This window comes from Oncorhynchus kisutch, unplaced genomic scaffold (assembly GCF_002021735.2).
Source record: "Oncorhynchus kisutch isolate 150728-3 unplaced genomic scaffold, Okis_V2 scaffold958, whole genome shotgun sequence".
NCBI classification, from domain to species: Eukaryota; Metazoa; Chordata; class Actinopteri; order Salmoniformes; family Salmonidae; genus Oncorhynchus; species Oncorhynchus kisutch.
The window spans coordinates 1-21,084 of record NW_022262903.1 but is presented as its reverse complement, the minus strand read 5'-3'; the positions used below and the strand labels follow the sequence as shown (position 1 = coordinate 21,084).

Below are 21,084 nucleotides of genomic sequence, written 5' to 3'. Positions count from 1 at the left end.
ACCTGGAACGTGCCCAGTCTGGTTGCAAGTGAGAACTCTGGGGGGGAAATATAGGCAATATTTCTGTTAAAGTAAGAGTTGATCATAGTTAACATTTTATTAAAATTGAGTCACAATCAGAAATGATTTGAGTGGAAAGTACACAATTGTACCATTATTTATAAAAGAAAAACATGTAAAATCGGCCAACAGTCACATTCACGTTGTTATTTTTAACAGTGAAAGACCTGCTCCGGTACATTGGCGACGAAGAAAGTATGTTTTAAACCTCCTGCTTTGGGCTGGATGTGTAGATCACATGCATATGGGCTAGCAGCAGGTGGCCTAGCAAGTTAAAACGTTGGGCAAATAACCAAAAGGTTGCCAGTTGGAATGGACAACAGCTCATCTGGCACCCGATGTGGCAGCCCCCCACACCTCTCTGATTCAAAGGGGTTGGGTTAAAAGCTGAAATACATTTTTGGTCTGCAATTGACGATGAAAATAAATGTAATCCTTTAATAATCTATGAGCAGAATTACTGTTTTACCTCAATTAGCATCAAGATTGTTATGATTGGATGTTCTCTATGATGTAACACCACCTTCAGCCTATCCTAATTGAGGCAAAATTCTTAACAGGATCGATGTCATCTGGTGTTCTGGTCAGTTGGACATCAGATCCAGCCGGATGGACGTCGGAGGCCCGGATCATCATGACTACGGATTTGATTGAATACCACCAGCCGTGCCAGGTGTACCAGACCACCCCGTCATCCATCACCGCTTGGTACGGCCCATTGTAGTAGTGACCGTTCAAGTTGCCAGACTCACACCTGGTGGAGAGACGCAGAATGACACCAACATCTGAGATTCCTAGTAAAAGGTGGCGTTCCATTGCTTGGACATTGCCAGATCTTACAAATATACATATTATACCAGCTAACCATATATGTTATAGCAATCTATCAGTCAATAACACTGTCGATGGCACGCATGTTTTGGTTGTGTTTCAGATTATGGTGTGGCAGGGTAGCCTAGTGGTTAGAGCGGTGGACTACCAACCGGAAGGTTGCAAGTTCAAACCCCCGAGCTGACAAGGTACAAATCTGTCGTTCTGCCCCTGAACAGGCAGTTAACCCACTGTTCCTAGGCCGTCATTGAAAATAAGAATTTGTTCTTAACTGACTTGCCTAGTTAAATAAAGCTTCAAATGGGGGTGCATTCATTTCTAAATGTTAAAACAGGTGTAATTTTATACCTATAGCATTCTCTCAAGATGCTGGCGTATAGAGCCAAATGAAATGTTTTAGCTTCTCTGTCCAAATAAATACGTCGGGAGTGTATGTGGAAAATAAATGTTTGTGCCAAAACTGTTGTTGAGAGGTTACTGAATCTCCACAGTAATGCAGAAGGTCAATACTCGGTTGTTCAGAGGTTACTAAATCTCCACAGTAATTCAGAAGGCCAATACTCTGTTGTTGAGAGGTTACTAAATCTCCACAGTAATGCAGAAGGTCAATACTCTGTTGTTCAGAGGTTACTGAATCTCCACAGTAATGCAGAAGGTCAATACTCTGTTGAGAGGTTACTAAATCTCCACAGTAATACAGAAGGTCATACTTGCTGAACCACCAGCCTGACATGTCATGGCGGATACACTTCTCATCGTCCTTGTTGGGATGGTCGTAGGTACTGAACTTGACTCCCAGTTGACCGGCCCCTAAACTGTTCCACTGCCCACTGGGACGGGAGTGGGCTTCGGGGAGGGCGTCCCCCGCATTGCCAGTGTACTCACCCAGATGAAGCTTATACTGGTTCTGGAGGGGGAAGAGGAGTATTTTAGGGAGTAACTTTTTAAGTATTTATGGGGAAATAATTCAGTGATTTTGAATATTTAACTATGTAAAATCACTGAACTATCCCCTTTAACCTGATCTCAAATTTCAACTAATTGTAGTCTTCAATTTAGGCCTCAAACAAATGCCTACATTGGTGTGCACACACTGCAGAAGTCCTGGGCCAGAATTCCCCACGCCAAGTGTAAAAGGCACCACAACTTTAGGTAATAGGCTGAGGACCAGGAGTGATAGACCAAGGTATGTAAACATGCTTATACTGTAACACAGTCAATGTTCTCCTAAACAGAGCACTGCTGAGATGTGTCTTTTTGAAAACTGCTTTCAACAAATATTGATCTTGTTCCACGATGGGCTAATATGAGAAGGTGAATGAAGAGGATTGCTGGTTTTCCCCAGGACCTTTTGCTCAAGGACATTCAAATCACATTGTATTTGTCCCATGCTTCGTAAACAACAGGTGTAGACTAACAGTGAAATACTTACTCACAGGTCCTTCCCAACAATGCAGAGAGAAACAACAGGTGTAGACTAACAGTGAAATACTTACTCACCGGTCCTTCCCAACAATGCAGAGAGAAACAACAGGTGTAGACTAACAGTGAAATACTTACTCACCGGTCCTTCCCAACAATGTAGAGAAACAACAGGTGTAGACTAACAGTGAAATACTTACTCACCGGTCCTTCCCAACAATGCAGAGAAACAACAGGTGTAGACCCAGCAGTGAAATACTTACTCACCGGTCCTTCCCAACAATGCAGAGAAACAACAGGTGTAAACCCAGCAGTGAAATACTTACTCACCGGTCCTTCCCAACAATGCAGAGAAACAACAGGTGTAAACCCAGCAGTGAAATACTTACTCACCGGTCCTTCCCAACAATGCAGAGAGAAAGAAAATAATAGAAAAGTAATAACACTTAATAATAAATGCACAATGAGTAGCGATACCTTGGTACTGGTGCCCCGTGTACATAGCCGAGTCGATGTGCAGGAGTACGAGGTAATTGAGGTAGATATGTACATATAGGTAGGGGTAAAGTGACTAGGTAACAGGATATATAATAAGAAGTAGCAGCAGCATATGTGATGAGTCAAAAGAGTTAGTGCAGATGGGGGTCAATGCAAATAATCTAGGTAGCTATTTGGTTAACTATTTAGCAGTCTTAAGGCTAGGAGGTAGAAGCTGTTCAGGGTCCTGTTGATTCCAGACTTGGTGCATCGGTACCGCTTGCCGTGTGGGAGCAGAGAGAACAATCCATGACTTGGGTGGCTGAAGTATTTTATCATTTTTAGGGCCTTCCTCTGACACCGCCTGGTATAGAGGTCCTGGACGGCAGGGAGCTCGGCCCAGTTATGGACTGGGCCATATGCACTACCCTCTGTAGCACCTTGTGGTCGAATGCAAAGCAGTTGCCGTACCAAGCAGTGATGCAGCCAGTTAAGATGCTCTCAATGGTGCAGCTGTAGAACTTTTTCAGGATCTGAGGGCCCATGACAAATCTTTTCAGCCTCCTGAGGTGGAAGAGGCATTGTCGTGCCTTCTTCAGGACTGTGTTGGTGTGTATGGACCATGTTAGTTCCTTAGCGATGTGGACACCGAGGAACTTGAAGCTCTCGACCCACTCCACTACAGCTCCGTCAATGTGGATGGGGGCGTCCTCGACCAACCATTTCCTGGAGACCACGATAAGCTCCTGGCAACACACTGCCATGTCACTGACCTCCCTATAGGCCAGAGGTCTCAATCCTTGTCCCTGGAGAGCTACCATCCTGTAGGTTTTCACTGCAACCATAATCTAGCACACATTCTAATAACCAGCTGGTTGATTAACTGAATCAGGTGAGTTACAACAGGTTTGGAATGAAAACCTACAGGAAGGTAGCTCTCCAGGGACAGGGTTGGAGAGCCCTGCTATAGGCTGTCTCATCGTCGTTGGTCATCGGGCCTACCACTGTCATGCCGTCAGTAAACTTAATGACGGTATTGGAGTTGTGCGCGGCCGCGCACCCTGAGGGGCTCCCGTGTTGAGGATCAGTGTGGTGGATGTAATGTTGACAATCCTCACCACCTGGGGGCGGCCCAGCAGGAAGTCCAGGATCCAGTTGCAGAGGGAGGTGTTCAGTCCCAGGGTCCTGCGATTAGTAATGAGCTTGGAGGGCACTATGGTGTTGAACGCTGAGCTGTAGTCAATGAACAACATTCTCACATAGGCGTTCCTCTTATCCAGGTGGGAGAGGGCAGTGTGGAGTGCAATGGAGATGGCGTCATCTGTGGGTCTGTTGGCGCGGTATGCAAATTGGAGTGGGTCCAGTGTGTTTGGGATAATGGTGTTGATGTGAGCTATGGCCAGCCTTTCAAAGCATTTCATTGCTGCAGTTGTGAGTGCGACAGGGCAGTAGACATTTAGACAGGTTACCTTGGCCTCCTTGGGCACAGGAACTATAGTGGTTAACTTGAAACACAAAAGCTATTACAGACATGGTCAGTGAGAGGTGGAAAATGTCAGCTGATCAGCGCATGCTCTGTATCCTAGTCCTGGAAATCCCCAGTTTATACAGTATGAACGTAGATTGGTTCAGTGTTTTGCGAACAAGGACTTATGTCAACAAAAAGGGAAGGGGGGGGTTAAAAAAGACCAAGGAAGGAGAGATACTACAAACGTTCTTGTTCTTTACGTTCTATCAAGATCTCAACTGCCTTTTGTACAGTTTGAACAAGAGTAGACAAAATAGTGACACCCAATGTTATGGGAAAACCGTGTCTGTTCCATGTGAGGAATGTCTGCTGTGAAGACCGTGGTGTTGTGTTCACGTGTACCTTTTCATCATCAACTTTCATGTTTTTGTACTTGGCGAAGCGCTGGTTTCCGTCAAAGTCCTCCATGTTGATCTTTAGGTTGTAGTCGCCTAGAAAACAGAGTCAAATATCGGTCATAAAGAGCCAAAATGGCCACCGATTGTCAACCAGGTAGGTGAGACAGTAGTGGTGGTGGATGAGTTGAGTTGCTGTGGCCTCTACAATGTAAAGCACTCGGGGCCATGATCAGACTTGAGATAAGTGAACTTAACAAGGACTTAAGCCAATAAAAGATTGACTTATGTCAACATTTTTGGACTTGAGTCCATTTTAAGTCAACTTATCTCAAGTTGGAAATTGGGCTCTTTAAGCTCTCTCTAATATAAAAGCAATTCATTGTCATTATTAGGTACATTCCATGTGAATTTGGCCACATGCCTTTTAGATGTTTTTCTAGCCAAGACTTGTTACCTGACTAGGAAAACTCTCTGTGTCCTAGTTATAACCTGACTAAGGCCAGGAAAAACTCTGGGTCATATTACTATTACAGCCTGTTCCTAGGGGCCGGGAGTTTTTCCTGGTCAGATCAAGTGGTGGGGAAAAGCTCTTGGCCCTAGTTGTAGGTTTTCCTCTTCACCTTGAGAGGTGAGGTAGTGTAGGGGGTCGTTCCCTAGCCAGAACTCTCCGTCTGACTCGCTGTCTCCAAAACCATGCTTATACTCCACCCACGCTCTGTAGAGGGAGGGAGACACACCCACATGCACGTGATGCTAAACCTGAAACCAACGAGATTCCACGCCAGCGGGAGCGGAAAATGCTTTAGTATCTCCGATTGTTTTGGCAATTCTCACAAAAATGTAATTGGGAGGAAGGATGTTTGAGTTATATCATTAAAAGTACCAAAGTGCCCACTCTGGAAATATGATGTACTTGTAGGGTATATTGTTCCAAACAATGTCTTTAACATTTTGTTTTAAATCCAAAAATTTCGTTTTGAGATATTTATATTATTGAATAAATGAATGAGAGTCTGGACATTTTCCATCAGTTAGATCACATTATAAAGAGCATGATTGACACCATGATGTTGTCTGGAACGGTTCACAGGTCATAAGGTCTTACAGGAGACATGTAGGTCTTAAATGTAGCCACTTTTTAGGCCCTTTTATCACACGTTTTCTTTCCACCTACCTGTCGAAGGACTCCGTGCCGTCCTTTCTCCTCTGGACGACAGTCCAGCCTCCTCCATCACTCATGTCACAGAACACCATGAAGGAGGAGGGAGCCTGGTTCGGTCTGATCATATACAGGCCACTAACGGAGTTCCCATCCTTAAAGATCTCAGCACAGTCTAACACACAGAGGACATGGTTACAGTACTTGCACACCAAATGGCACCCAATCCATTCCTTATACAGCACATTATCTTTCACTATTTATGTCTGTTTTAAAAACTAAATTGAATTGCTAATCAAACATGAATCACACAAAAAAACTAAATTCAGTTCAGTAAAAAGAAAAAAGACGTTCCATTCATTCTATGTTCTACCCATGGAATTCCACATTAACAAAAGGAGCTATGGGGTTCTACCCCCTGCCTGACCTTTGTACTGGCCCCCAGTCTGGAGGTGTGTCTGGGGGATCTGGGGCAGCTTCTGGGCCTGGCTGAGGTGAAGCCCCTGGATGTAGCGGTGCTGGTCGTTGATCACCCTCACCAGGTCCTCCATCTCAGCCTGCAGACGCCCCACCATCTCCCCACACTGCACTGGGGCCTAGTGGACAGGACGGACAGGGGGAGAGGGGGATCCTGTTCACGCTCTCAGGCTATACAACTCATTTAACAAAACTGTTTTTTTTTAAGTCATCAGAATGATCTGTTCTATCACAGTTTTCAAGATAAAGGAACAAGTTTGTTCATTTGATGTGTCAGCCTACAAATGCTAATCTCAGTACATTAAACAATAACATACATACAGAAACCTGTTATGATGTAATCTGATATGAACTATATTTGGATGCAGAGACAGACGATGCATGCACACATAAACAGACACACACACAAACATGCATGCAGGTGCATGCAGAATACACCAAAATGGCACATAAAATGTCATCACAATGTAAGTGGGTGTTAAGGAAGTAGAATTATGCACAATATGAACCAAAGCCAATCAAAATGTAAATAAATCTTACCGAGTGGCATTCCGTGAGGAACAAAAGCCCCAAAACTACTATGGTGGACGCTCCTGCCATGGCGTGTGAGCTATGTTCAACCACCAGTTTTACTGACGCTCTGTTCACCCTACCCTCTGACAACCCACCATGGAAGACACTGGCTGCATCCCAAATGGCACCTGGTCAGTAGTAGTACACTATATAGGGAATAGGGTTCCATTTGGGACGCAGGACACTAGTGTCTAAACATCGGAGTCAGCACGAGTGTTCTGCTGTACTTTGAAAAATGGCTAGTGACTTCCCACCATTGTCTGGCCATTGACCTTCTGATTAAACCTTGTTGTGTCTAGTGGTCTACTGCGTAGGAAGAGGGCTGCCTTTTGTAGTGTCTCCCCTCTATCTATGCTCCCTTCTCATAACCCAACTGGTGATACAATACCCCCTTTTACTGGCGTCCTCTTAAACATGGCCCTTCAGACTCTTATTTGAGGTCAACGACTTGTAACTTTCCCTGCCTAAAGTCAACATTCCCCTTGTTTCATGTTTTAGCTCTAGTTTTGATTTACTTCTATTAATTCAATGGGTTTGATTCAGATCTTTTTTCATAATTAGGCCGTCATTGTAAATAAGAATTTGTTCTTAACAGATTTGCCTAGTTAACAAAATACTTGCATAAGGCTTTTCTTCCTCATATCAAAAAAAGATATATTAATATTTGGTGGAATGTGTTTTTGATAAATGTATCTGTCCATTCAGTCTTATTCATTATGAACTAAAAGGCTAAACTGATCTCAGATCAGCACTATGAGACACTTTGTGGATACAGACCCAGGACGTGAAGCCAGTTCCACTGTTGTTTTTTTTTCATTCTTCCCCTCCAATCAGGGGCTGATTTAGACCTGGGACACCAGGTGGGCGCAATTAATTATCAGGTAGAACAGAAAACCAGCAGGCTCTGGACCTTATAGGGTAAGATTTGAATACCGCTGGTTCACATGACAGCTAAGGTGAGCTGTAGTAAGGTGTGTTCAGAGGTGTGGCCTGAATGGTCTGATCGCTCCAGAGGTGAGGTATGTTTACATGCTGATGTGATTCTGCCCAGAGGTATTTGTCTGATGTGACCAGGCCTCCAGGCAAGTGTCTGAGGGAGAGCTGGCTGGCGTAGAGATGCCATGTATCCAACTCCAGCTACCTTCAGTTGATGCTGGGTGACCTACAGAAAGCCTGTTGATGCCGACATTATTGACCCTGACTAGTAGAGGTCACAGGGAAACCCAGTGTGGGTGCCACAGAGCTAACAGACTGCCATCTTCAGCTCCAACATGGGCTTATTAGTGGACTCATCAATGTTTCCTTTAACTCTATCATAGGAAGAGAAGTGAAGCGAAGGAGGTGTTGGCTCAGTCATAAAGTTTTCGCCTTGTAAGCATTGGGTTGTCTACTTGTCCAAGCCATTGCTGGTTACTGTTCTGAAACCACAGGATTTAACCAAACCTACTTATCGTGCCCTTCTATGTGTTTCAGTCCCACCCAGTGGAGTCCTCAGTGGTGAGGTAACCAACCCTCTTCCAGAGGACTGGGTTCAAACCTACAGTTCCTACCTATCCTATCAAACCTACAGTTCCTACCTATCCTTCCTGTTTGGCCCTGTCCGGGGGTGTCCTCGGATGGGGCCACAGTGTCTCCTGACCCCTCCTGTCTCAGCCTCCAGTATTTATGCTGCAGTAGTTTATGTGTCGGGGGGCTGGGGTCAGTTTGTTATATCTGGAGTACTTCTCCTGTCCTATTCGGTGTCCTGTGTGAATCTAAGTGTGCGTTCTCTAATTCTCTCCTTCTCTCTTTCTTTCTCTCTCTCGGAGGACCTGAGCCCTAGGACCATGCCCCAGGACTACCTGACATGATGACTCCTTGCTGTCCCCAGTCCACCTGGCCATGCTGCTGCTCCAGTTTCAACTTCCACCTGACTGTGCTGCTGCTCTAGTTTCAACTGTTCTGCCTTATTATTATTCGACCATGCTGGTCATTTATGAACATTTGAACATCTTGGCCATATTCTGTTATAATCTCCACCCGGCACAGCCAGAAGAGGACTGGCCACCCCACATAGCCTGGTTCCTCTCTAGGTTTCTTCCTAGGTATTGGCCTTTCTAGGGAGTTTTTCCTAGCCACCGTGCTTCTACACCTGCATTGCTTGCTGTTTGGGGTTTTAGGCTGGGTTTCTGTACAGCACTTTGAGATATCAGCTGATGTACGAAGGGCTATATAAATAAATTTGATTTGATTTGATTTACAGCCCTGTGCTAATGGGGTGAGATCCAGCCACAGACTCCTTCACACTCATTACACTTCTCTTTGTAGTTTAGACATCGACATTCAGTGACTAAAGCAGAAGAGAAAGAGATGGGTTTTCGAACACATAACTCATGGATGAAAAGCATGACCTCGACCCCTAGAGCAACCATCTCTTTCACATTTAATAGTTTTCTTTGTCATTTTGACAGTGACATTTGTGGAAATGTCCACTAAAGCACAAGAAATGGGATTTGAACCCATGAATGGAAGGCAAGGACTCAGGCCCTGAGCCACCAAGTCTATCACATTCATCAGCCTTCTCTTCATAATGACCGGACAGACAGACAAACACAGAAAGATAGAGACAGACAACCATTGATTCTGTTGTTCATTGTGACTGGCGTTGTTTCTGTCTCCGTCTGTTCAGATGACAGGCTAGAGCGAACAACTTTCCTCACAGCTGAGAAGGTTAGTGTTGGTGTTGGTCACACCGTGCCGCGCCGTGCCACCTGGTGCTTTTGGCAGCTGTCTATATCCAGGAACCACTTCCTGCACTTGCAGCATTTGACCGGCTTCCCTTCACCATGGATGTTCATGTGACTCAAGGTCATGAACTTCCTCCCACACAACGTGGAGACGAACGGCTTCTCGCCGGCGTGAAACTTTAGGTGCATGTTGCGATTTCCGACTTGCGAAAACCCCTGCCGCACGCTTCACACATATACGTCTTCTCCCCTGAGAACACTCTTTCATGTGCCTCTAGCACTGGGTATTGGCTTAAAGTCTTGCCTCATTGTTTGCAGTGTAGCGGTTCCTTGCCTGTCTTGGGTGAATCTGTATTGGAGCTATGCTGCCGGCGGTGCTGCTCTCGCTGGGGTGTCTGAGAACTGCGTCGACTGTCTTCTGGTGTCTGTGGCGTAGGAAGACGAGGAGTCTTCGGCGTCTGGGGCAGAGAGGCCGAATTCAAACAATCAGGTTCAGACTTAGGAAGACACTTTCACTGTGTTCAGCTCCTGACTGCTGTTTTGTCTGGATCATTCCCTCAGTGTCTGCCTCTGACTTGAGAGCAGTGTTGGTCCCACGGCTCATTGTGTCCATTTCATGAATACCGTCCCAACATGCAACATGTTCTTGTTTGACTCCTGGCAATTTGGCGCTTGCCTCCTATAGAAATAAACAACCGTTTTTCATTCAGGAATATTATTCTGATATTTTCAAGTGGAATATTATGGATAGTCATATAAAGTGATGTAGTGGGCTCACCAGCACAGTGCACAGTGTTGTGCTCATCCTCAGTCAAATTGCAAGTTTGCATGCAGAGGATTCCCTCTCCTGGAGAAAGTGAGACATTGCCATTCTCTGTCAGAATGATGACAAATGAGTGCGTGAATCTATGTCACAAACTACAACCTCCAACCACCTGACCAATGATCAGATGTGGTTGTTTGGTTAATAAATGTATCATTAGATTAAGTTAGCATGCAAGTGGTAGCCAACTCAACATTCTGTTACTCAGATCTACTATGCTGGGACACTGGAGTTCATGGTTCTAGCTCAGGCAAATTCAAATCTGGACCTCGAATCCTGTGCTGACCTAGAAATCTACTGCTGATTTTCATTCTTTCCATTTTATCAAGGACTAATTTAGACTTTGGTGGGTGCATTGAATGGGTCTGACAAGTTCAATGATAGCAAGCCAGATAGGGTACACGCACAGTAGACGACTAAACTCAACTCCAAGACGTACGATGGAGTTGAGCAGCGACTATTGTGGGCGGACTGGAGCTCTGACATCAAATAAAATATTTTTTTATCAAAAACTACGGATTTCAGCACCCAAAGAATAGCTGGCATTGCAACGTGGTCTCAGAGCATTTCGTATTATTCTGTACGTAAATCCGAGACACTACCTTTGGTATGATATGTTATGGTATGTACTTTTGGATGTCCGTAATCCATTTATTATGGTATGTTACGAATTACAATTCGTATTATATGTTATGAATTGCTAGTGCTGAGCGATTAACAACATTTCGATGGGGTTCGGTTATTAAACAACTAATTGACCAACGTCAGTTAAATTACTTGAATTACACTCTAGAGAGAAACCAAGTCAGGACCTATGTGGGACGCTGGGCTGAAGGGAGTTGTAGTTTTCACTAAGCATATATTCAACCTAGTTTAGTGCAAAAACGTGGTAATTAACTACAATGACCATAATAAATTTTCTGGCTCAGACAGATAAAGATCTCTGCAAGGATACACCCAAGACAATACAGTATGAAATCCCCCCGATCACACTTCTAGGTCTCGTCATGGAGACGTTTGCTAGCTAAGCTCATGCGCAGAAACACATCATCGGGTCTAAAGGTCGTCTCGTACCGAACTGCGCATGTGCAGGCCGTGAACTCAAAGGCAGTCCTTTGATATAAAGTTGTTTATGACAAATTTAAATGTGTCAGTTTGAAACCTTCATGGGTTGGAGTAATAACATGTTCAACTACTTAAGATGTTGGCTCAAATCTAGGTTGTGCCTTTAGATTTCGAGAAAATTAACAACTAAGGAATAATTTTTCACTTCTCTCATTGACTTATCAAACACCAAACATCAGCCTGGTCTGTTTCGCAATTCCCGGAAGTCTCACAATGTTGCGCCTCTGGGTTTATAAACTCTGGAATGTCCATTAACAAGCTAAAATCATTGTAATCTCAATATTTCATCATGCATTTATTGTTGAAAAAATATGCTAAACCGAAATCGAACTGTGACAAAGAAATGTATAACCGATACGACCTCAAAAAGCATTAATTACTCAGCACAACGAAATGCAATTTGTACATTATGTTACAAATTGCAATTTGTACAATATGTTACGAATGTGCAAAAACGTAGGATATGTTATGAATTCCAATTTGTTGTGGCTAACGTTAGCTAGCTCTAGGGATTAGGGGTTAAGGTTAGGCGTTAGGTTATAAAGTTAAGGTTAGGGGAAGGGTTAGCTAACATGCTAAGGAGTTGCAATGTAGCTAAACAGTAATAAGTAGTTGCTAAAGTTGCCTGTGACAAGATTTGAACATGTTACCTTTTGGAAAGACGATACCTAGCCAGTTGCACAACTGAATGCATTCAACCAAAATGTGTCTTCGGCATTTAACCCAACTCCTCTGAATCAGAGAGGTGCGGGGAGCTGCTTTAATTGACGTTTCTGTCATCTGTGCCCGGGGAGCAGTTGTTGTGGGGTGAGCTAACTGCTTTGCTCAAGGGCAGAACGGCAGATTTTTCCACCTTGCCGACTCGGATTGGATCCATTTTATGTAACCATACCAAATGTAACATATACTAATTTGAGTATCCCGGATATAAGTTTAGTTTGTTACGTCTAGTCTATGAGACCAGTCTGCGCATTTTAGCGCCCAAGGAATAGCACGCATTTACTTTGTGTGCTGAAATCTTTATTTTTATCCAGTTGGTAGTTTGTCTTGTCCCATCGTTGCAACTCCCGTACGGACTCAGAAATCGTTGATTTAAAAAAAAAAAAAAAAAAAAGTCTATTTTATGTGACGTCGGAACTTGTCCGCACACAATATTCGCCACTCAACTCCATCATGAATCTAGGAATTTATTGTAGTCTGCTAACCAAATGTTGGTTTTGTCACTCTGCCTGTGTGGCAAGTAGTCCTTCCATTCTCGTTTCGATTACTTTCAATTAATGTTTCATTCTTCTTTCATAGCATTGTATTTCTTGAGCATGTTTTGCTTTATTTCCAAATATGAATTGGAGGAGCCATCCTCAAAAGAGCTTGCAGATTTCTGCTGCGGCTGTTTCGCTCAACATCTCCTTGATCGACGCTACCTGTGTTGCAAAATGCAGTCTGAATCCGATACAACCAGAACGTGATTCCATCTGAACATCAAAATAATGTTACCAAACAATCAGTTTAAAAAATGAAACCTGTCCTGTTTGGCTGAAAACCCGTACAAAGGTAGACTGTTGATTGTTTACATCAGAGGTTCTTACACTTTTTCAGCCTGAGACCCAAATTAGAAATGATGTTTTCCTGGGACCCAAGTTTAGGAACATATGCAACTATATGTAAATATTGGTACATTTCATTGCCCTTATGCCTAAAACAAATGCAATATAGACAAAAACAAATAACAATGAAATTAAATTGCCATATAAATAGCTATTCATGTTTATTTTCACCCATTAAAAACTCTCACACAGATGCATAACAGAACAGACAAGCAGGATTTTTGATAGTGCAACCCTAAGTAACAGTACAGATCAAATGTTCAGGCATACTGTACATCTTACTGTAGAAATTATTGCCCGAAAGGCAGTCTAGGTTGGAGCTGTTGCTGTTAAAACAGAACTGGAAACTGATTGATCCAGGCTGTATAACATCTGGCAATGATTGGGAGTCCTATAGGGCGGCGCACAATTATCCCAGCATCGTCCAGGATTGGCCGGGGTAGGCCGTCATTGTAAATAAGAGTTTGTTCTTAACTGACTTGCCTATTTAAATAAAAAGGTTAAATTTAAATAAAAAATGTTTCAAAAAAACAATCACACGGATGTAGAGCAGAAAATACACACACAGTCCTAATGAGGTGTGTGGCTGGTTGAAGTTTTCAACAAGCATGTCTATTCTGGGATCAGTTTTTGACAGTGCAACACTGAGGTCATGCTTAGAATTGAAAATTGTTTTTGTTTTAAGTAACCCAGAGTTGAGAACCCTGACTGACATGGATATGTGGTGCCAAACTGGACTAGAAAAACTACTGCTTTCTCAGTTAGGCAGGAGACCGCTTCCTGCTGTAGATGAGCAACCCAGAACTGTGTGTGTGTTTGCCTCAAAAAAGTATCTCGCTTCAATCAGTTTCTTTCAGTTCAGAATAAAAAATATGACTTTTATTTTAACAGCAACAGTTCCAATCTAAACTTGTTTTCAACAATAATTTCTACAGTAAAATGTACAGTAGGCCTGATCATTTTTCATCTTCATCTGTACTGTTAGGGTTGCACGATCAGTAGCTAGCTAGCTTGCTTTGGCTAACGTTAGCTATTAGCTGTGTACAAGGCCAGGGGATTGTTTGAAAGAGAAACTCACATCTAGTAGTATGAGAGAGAGTACTCTCTTATTTCTGCTTATCATCACCTGTTATAAAATTACAACAATGCCTTGCTAGCGGATTTACTTTCCCACAGTCGAAGCACTGTTTCCTGAAGCATTCTGCCCTGTTCTGAAATAATTCCCTGGGTATAACGTGTCGTTATATGAATTTGTTCGTTTTGATTGACTCATTACTAAGAACTTTCCCGCACAAAACACATTGAGGGAGGTCCTCGTTATTTCTCAAAGTTTGTATGACAGAGCGAGAAAATCATCGGTGTATTGGCTTCTCATGACGATTGCGCTCAGTCAGAACTTGTTGCTAGCATGAGTCAATTTGAACGACAGAGCATCATCCGCTGCTGAACCACAGCGCATCATCTGCCGCTGAACCACAGCGCATCATCTGCCGCTGAACCACAGCGCATCATCCGCCGCTGAACCACAGCGCATCATCCACCGCTGAACCACAGCGCATCATCCGCCGCTGAACCACAGCGCATCAGCTGCCGCTGAACCACAGCGCATCATCTACTGCTGAAAGACAGCGCAGCAGCTCGCGGAGGCATCTTCAAGAAAAAAGATCAGGTAAACCGCGAAGCACATGGGCATCTTCCACACAAACAGGTGATAAACTGAGCAGAGACCGTTGCTAAACTGAGAGCGCTGCTAAACAGAGAGCGCACTGAACAGAGACCGCAGTTGCACTTGGCCAAATCAATTCCAGTAATTCATTACATAATTATACATTTACTCTGACACGTCGCGACCCAACATTAACAGGTCCGCGACCCATACTTTAAGAAAGGCTGGTTTACATGGGTTTTCACTAAAGTTAGTTACAACAGCCACAAAATCATCATTTATTCTATTTATATAGCGCCTTTTGAAATAATCTCAAAGCGCACAAAAAAAAGACAAATACTGTAATTTATAAAAACAAGTCATTAGAAAGTTCATGGTTTAAGTGGTCATCTGAGGGAGGTGGTCAATCGGGGAGAGAAAGTCCGTTAGATAGGTAGGTAGTTAGTTAACTAACGTTACTCCTTCACTACTACCAAAATGAAGCACCCCACTTGGATGGCTAAACCGCGCCTATTTCTACAATTTATCTTCATAAAATCTGATTTTAAACATAACACTAACCTTTACCCTAATATTCAATTCAAAACAAAAAGCGAATTATTGTTTTCAAAAATTACAATAATAGCCATGGTCGGTGTCGCTTAATGATGACGTATTAACGTACATTTTAATTTACCGTAAACACATGGTATAATCCGCAGTGAATGTCTTGGGCAGGGGCCTCTAAACTTTTCGAGCATGATAGATACTTAAAAAAACTAAACATTTCTCGAGCTACACAATTTATAGCACATTATTTGATTCTCCTCTACGCTGCAACTCTTCCCCGGGTCCTTGGTGTACAATATCCGTTTTCTGTCAATATACCAAGAATAAAAAAAAATAGATATATATTTTTTACTCAATATTACAATTATTCATAGAGGAACAATGAACAATCCTCAAATCACATCAGAAGAACAATTGTGACTTCTGGAAAAAAAATATTGCTGGAAAGTAATTGGCAGATATTGTGTTACGTTTGTCTTTTTAAGCCAAAACTGGCTAACCAGGGGTGGGATAATGTTAATGTGGCTTTGATTGGATAGTAGCTTTGCAATGGAACACATGAATTGCTTGTCGAGCTACTCATAGGTGGGCTGCGAGTTACAGGTAGCTCGCCATATACGCTACCTTTCAAAAAGAAAATACTATTTTCTTCTCCATTAAAATAACATCAAATTGATCAGAAATACAGTGTGGACATTGTTAATGTTGTAAATGACTATTGTAGCTGGAAACTGCAGATTTTTTAAATGTAATATCTACATAGGTTGTACAGAGGCCCATTATCAGCAACCCTCACTCCTGTGTTGAAATGGCACATTGTGTTAGCTAATCCAAGTTTATAATTTTAAAAGGCTAATTGATCATTAGAAAACCCTTTTACAATTATGTTAGCACAGCTGAAAACTGTTGTGCTTATTAAAGTAGCAATACAACTGGCCTTCTTTAGGCTAGTTGAGTATCTGGAGCATCAGCATTTGTGGGTTCGATTACAGGCTCAAAATGGCTAGAAACAAAGACCTTTCTTCTGAAACTTGTCAGTCCATTCTTGTTCTGAGAAATGAAAGCTATTCCATGCGAGAAATGGCCAAGAAACTGAAGATCTCGTAGAACGCTGTGTACTACTCCCTTCACAGAACAGCGCAAACTGTCTCTAACCAGAATAGAAAGAGTAGTGGGAGGCCCTGGTGCACAACTGAGCAAGAGTGTCTAGTTTGAGAAACAGACACTTCACAAATCCTCAACTGGCAGCTTCATTAAATAGTACCTGCAATATACCAGTCTCAACGTGAAGAGGCGACTCCAGGATGTTGGCCAACTTGGATTAGCTAACGCAATGTGCCATTGGAACACAGGAGCGATGGTTGCTGATAATGGGCCTCTGTACGCCTATGTAGATATTCAATTTTTTTATATTTTTTAAATCAGGCGTTTCCTGTTACAATAGTCATTTACAACATTAACAATGTCTGCACTGTATTTTTGATCAATTTGATGTTATTTTTATGGACACATTTGCTCTTCTTTCAAAAACAAGGACATTTCTAAGTGACCCCAAACTTTTGAAGGGTAGTGTACCTGTTGGAGAACCATGGTCTAGGAGCTCTATTCAATCTGGATTGCTGAAGCATTACAGATAGCGTGTTAAAAATGGGATTTCATATTGCGCCGACATCTGCAACGTTTACAGTGAATGCAGTCTCCATTAACGCGGGAACATCGACCTTTACATTTCAATCACGCTGTAATGCTGAATTTCCGCGATAGGGATTTGGTTAAGTAATGCATCCATTCTTGTTTCTTCAGGTTAGCACATACAGTGTGTGTGTGTGTGTATATATAGACAATTGATTGGATATGTATAACCAATCCAACCAATTGGAGAGCTGTGATTACTTACAAGGAAGCAGATAAGTGATTGGTGTAAGCAATTAATACAAATACTGCAGAAAAAAGCTATCCAGGGGGCCATTCCCCATTAATTTAATTGACATTTATTTGATTTGACAGCATAAACCTTCACTTCCTCTGTCATGTATTAACCCTTCTCTTGCAATACCTGATTGTGTAAACTGTCCACGCACTGTGCATTTCAACGGCTGTGTTTACACAGGCAGCCTAATTCAGATCTTTTCCCCCCAACTAATTGGTCTTTTAACAAATCAGATCGGCTCTGAAAAAGATTGTATGTGAAAAGATCTCATGTGATTGGTCAAAAGACCAATTTGGAGAAAAATATCAGAATTGGGTTGCCTGTGTAAACTGCTTCTCACCTGTGTTATACCTCAGTATTGCCGCGTTCATGTGCTAGTCGGAACTTAAACATTTCCGACTTGCTAACTGGTTCAGCGCAGCAAGTGTATAAACACCTATGATAACTAGAGCCAATTAGCAAGTCATTAATTTCAGCGTTTCCTAGTTCCGACAAGCACGTGAACGTGCATTGGTCTCAAATGACCCTGTCAGCAAACTCCTTCAAGACATGCAGGAAAACGTTTTATTAGTTGCATCGTTCATCCCTGTGATTCAGTCACACAGTGAAGACAGCCATGCCAGACGAGGGCTCAGTCCAATCCACTGGCTCCGTAATGTCCTGCTTCGTCCTCCTGGACTTCTTCTAGTGGTAAAATAAAACCATGTCCCAAGTTGGGATCAATAAAGTACTACTCTAAAAACAAGCCTTTCCCAGGGACAACCCCTATCTTACCTTATGACCAAGGTAAGACGGGATGTATTGTACTAAACAGTCACATAAAGCTAATGACAGTGTCATCTTTAGGTAAATATGAATTTAGAGTTAACAACATACATTTCTCAACTTCTATCTGTGGACCTATCATCCAAGAGACTAAAAGGCGAATCGTTTTGATCAGGAAACCTATAGCTATTGTAAATCACTTCAGATACAGCTAACACACACGCGTACTGTACAACACCTTTTCTACAGTCAAGCAGAAAGTTCGTTTTGAGCGTGAGGTGGCTCGCCGCACCGCGACTGCTGTCTGTGTCTCCGGACGCTGCAGAGTTGAGTGAAGGACTGGCCGCACCGAGAGCAGATGTAGGGTTTCTCCTGGGTGTGAACGGTCCTGTGTCTCTTAAGGTGACTTGACGAAATGAAACTCTTCCCACAGATCGAGCACCGGTACCGCCTCTCGCCACTGTGGATTAGCAGGTGCACCCGGAGGTTGTTGGGCTGCGCGAATGACTTGCCGCAGTGTGGGCAGCTGAACGGCCGCTGTCCCGTGTGGACCCTCTGGTGCACCTCCAGGGACGCCTGGCTGTGGAAGATGCGGCCGCAGAAGTTACAGCCCATTGGCTCGTTCGTCGTCGTGGCTCCATGCGGCTGCCTCTGATTCGCTGGGGGTGCGGGAGGAGGAGGAGCTGTCATGTCAAAGGGGGCGAAGACGCCCATGTCGCTGCCGGGGAACTGTCTGGACTGGCTCTCTACGTCAGCCTGGGTTTGGTAGGAGCAAGATGGATGCCCGGCAGCCTCTGCGTTTGCGGCTGCTGCCTGGGCCAAGGAAAGCCCCAGATGCCCCAGGACCCTCTCCTGCATCAGAGCCAGATCCAAACCGGGGCTATTCAGTAGCTCTGTGCTGAGATCTGGTCCTGTTGGCTGCTGGGGTCTCTGGTTCACACCCTCTGTCCCCATCTCTGACTTGAGGTTAGCTTCGGATCCACTGGTCCTAGTGGGCTCAGTGGGGTCCTCTGTGGCTGCAGTGGGCGAGCTGTGAGTGTCAGCCATGTTATGTCTCTCGCTGTCATCGTCGTTGGGTTCTGGAACTACCATCAAGGATGAAAAAGGAGTAATCAACACAATGATCAGACATTCCTAATCATATACAATAGGTTGCCTTTAAACACAGCACAAGTCCTAAGAGTTGATGTCTTCAGTTAAGGGCTAAGAGTTGATGTCTTCAGCTAAGGGCTAAGAGTTGATGTGTTCAGTTAAGGGCTAAGAGTTGATGTCTTCAGTTAAGGGCTAAGAGTTGATGTCTTCAGCTAAGGGCTAAGAGTTGATGTCTTCAGTTAAGGGCTAAGAGTTGACAGGCCAGTTAAGGCCAGTAGTAGCCTGTGTGTTGGGTATTTCAACAGTGAGTGGATTGTAAATAAAAAAGTGTTCTAAGTAATCAATATCTGCACTGAAACTTACCAGTGGGTCTACTCTCTGAGCGGATGTTTTGTTCTACCTTCAGGTCCACGCCACAGCTGTCCACTCTTTCCTGCTTGATTAGGGACAATGCAGTTCTGTCTTCCTGTAAATAAAATAGAAAAATACAGATTACGTTTCAGCCTATTCCATGTCATTTACGTTCATTTTGACAGCAAAAACACACCTGAGGCATGTGGTGGTATTGTGAATGGTCCTCGATTGTAGCCAGGGGGCCTCGGGCCTGGTCATTACTCACTGGCATGGCAATTGAAGACACTGAAACTACGAAGCATTGTCATTATTAGGATCATTGTATGAAGATCTGGGCACATATCCACAAAGTGTCTCAGAGTAGGAGTGATGATCTAGCATCAGGTGCCCTGCCCATCAGGTGCCCTGCTCTTATTAAATTATGATTCAGGTTAAAAGGCTAAATTGATGCTAAATCAGCACTCCTATTCTGATATGCTTAGTGAAACAGGTCCTGGCTGACAGGAAAACATGTATAACCAGGGTAGGGGAGTAACGGATTACATGTCATTCGTAACTGCTTACAAACAAACAAACTAATCCGTTACCAGGAAAAATATTGTAATTAGATTACAGATACTTTTGAAAACTAGGATTACTCCTAGGATTACCTTTTAAATTCAGAAACGATGTTTGCGTGAATGTTTCTGTTTTCTCGATGATATTCAAATCAGCATTGAAAAAAGGCGCAAGTTAAGTTTGTTTCACCTGAGTGAGTCTGACCACAAGTCAGAGACCACTATGATGTCAGAGACCACTATGATGTCAGAGACCACTATGATGACACACCCAAGGTGTTTGATGGATTGCGGGAAAAGAGCAGGACTAGGCTTTTGTAGGCTACAGTCCAAGCTATGTCTTGGTGCCACTGCTGTCGGCATCCAAAGATTATCCAACTTGAATAAACACTTGGAGGTTAGGATGACAGCCAGTGGTGTTGTAGCCTCACGGACGATACGGATATCACCTCTTATTGATATCTACATCGCGCATTGATGTGAATCACACTGCTGGTATCTCATTTAGCCATTTGCACCTTTGCCCAGATTGTGGTTGATGGTTGTTCACAAATGTGCACAATTCATTCAAAAAGTATTCACACCCCTGACCTTTTCCACATTTTGTTGTGCTACATCCTGAATTTAAAATTATTCAATTGAGATTTTGTTCAATGGCCTACACATAATATCCCATAATGTCAAAGTGGAAATATGTTTCTAAATGTTTACAAATGAATAAAACATGAAAAGACACATATATATATATATATATAATATGTTTTATATATATATAAAGAATATATCCCTTTGACCATGGTGAAGTTATTAATTAATTACAATTACATGGTGTATGAATGAACCCAGTCACCACAAAGATACAGGTGTCCTTCCTAACTCCGTTTGCCGGAAAGGAAGGAAACCCCTCAGGGATTTCACCATGAAGCCAATGGTGACTTAAAAAAAAAACAGTTCAAGTTTAATGGCTGTGATAGGAGAAAACGGAGGAGGGATCAACAACTACTAGCCTAATTGACAGTGAAAAGAAG

The 21,084-nt window shown here is 43.1% G+C and overlaps 3 protein-coding genes and 2 long non-coding RNA genes across 5 annotated transcripts in view; 2 read left to right on the top strand and 3 right to left on the bottom strand.

Annotated features, from left to right (window-relative positions):
- The window catches only part of LOC109878488 (microtubule-associated tumor suppressor 1 homolog), a 79,243-nt gene extending 78,516 nt beyond the window's left edge, over positions 1-727 (top strand). Inside the window, exon 16 of the transcript XR_004207885.1 lies at positions 621-727. The gene's annotated coding sequence lies outside the window, so the exon portion shown is untranslated. The remainder of the gene's footprint in view (positions 1-620) is intronic.
- LOC109878499 (fibrinogen-like protein 1) lies at positions 86-6,407 on the bottom strand. The gene is made up of 6 exons (XM_031817220.1): positions 6,243-6,407; positions 5,831-5,990; positions 5,277-5,371; positions 4,661-4,749; positions 1,602-1,798; positions 86-814 (listed from the first exon to the last, which is right to left on the bottom strand). Exons 1-6 carry the CDS (start codon positions 6,388-6,390, stop codon positions 586-588), a joined length of 918 nt encoding a protein of 305 aa, XP_031673080.1. The 5' UTR covers positions 6,391-6,407; the 3' UTR covers positions 86-585.
- Positions 6,408-9,271: 2,864 nt separating this feature from the next.
- On the bottom strand, positions 9,272-12,505 carry LOC116363651 (uncharacterized). The gene is made up of 3 exons (XR_004207886.1): positions 12,190-12,505; positions 10,370-10,438; positions 9,272-10,270 (listed from the first exon to the last, which is right to left on the bottom strand). It is a non-coding gene; the product is annotated as an uncharacterized LOC116363651 (long non-coding RNA).
- A 2,021-nt stretch (positions 12,506-14,526) lies between these two features.
- Positions 14,527-19,640, top strand: LOC116363652 (uncharacterized). Its single transcript, XR_004207887.1, has 2 exons — positions 14,527-14,812; positions 18,487-19,640. It is a non-coding gene; the product is annotated as an uncharacterized LOC116363652 (long non-coding RNA).
- LOC116363650 (zinc finger protein 629-like) lies at positions 17,308-20,089 on the bottom strand. Its single transcript, XM_031817221.1, has 3 exons — positions 19,693-20,089; positions 19,509-19,611; positions 17,308-19,138 (listed from the first exon to the last, which is right to left on the bottom strand). Exons 1-3 carry the CDS (start codon positions 19,768-19,770, stop codon positions 18,303-18,305), a joined length of 1,017 nt encoding a protein of 338 aa, XP_031673081.1. The 5' UTR covers positions 19,771-20,089; the 3' UTR covers positions 17,308-18,302.
- Positions 20,090-21,084: the final 995 nt, after the last annotated feature.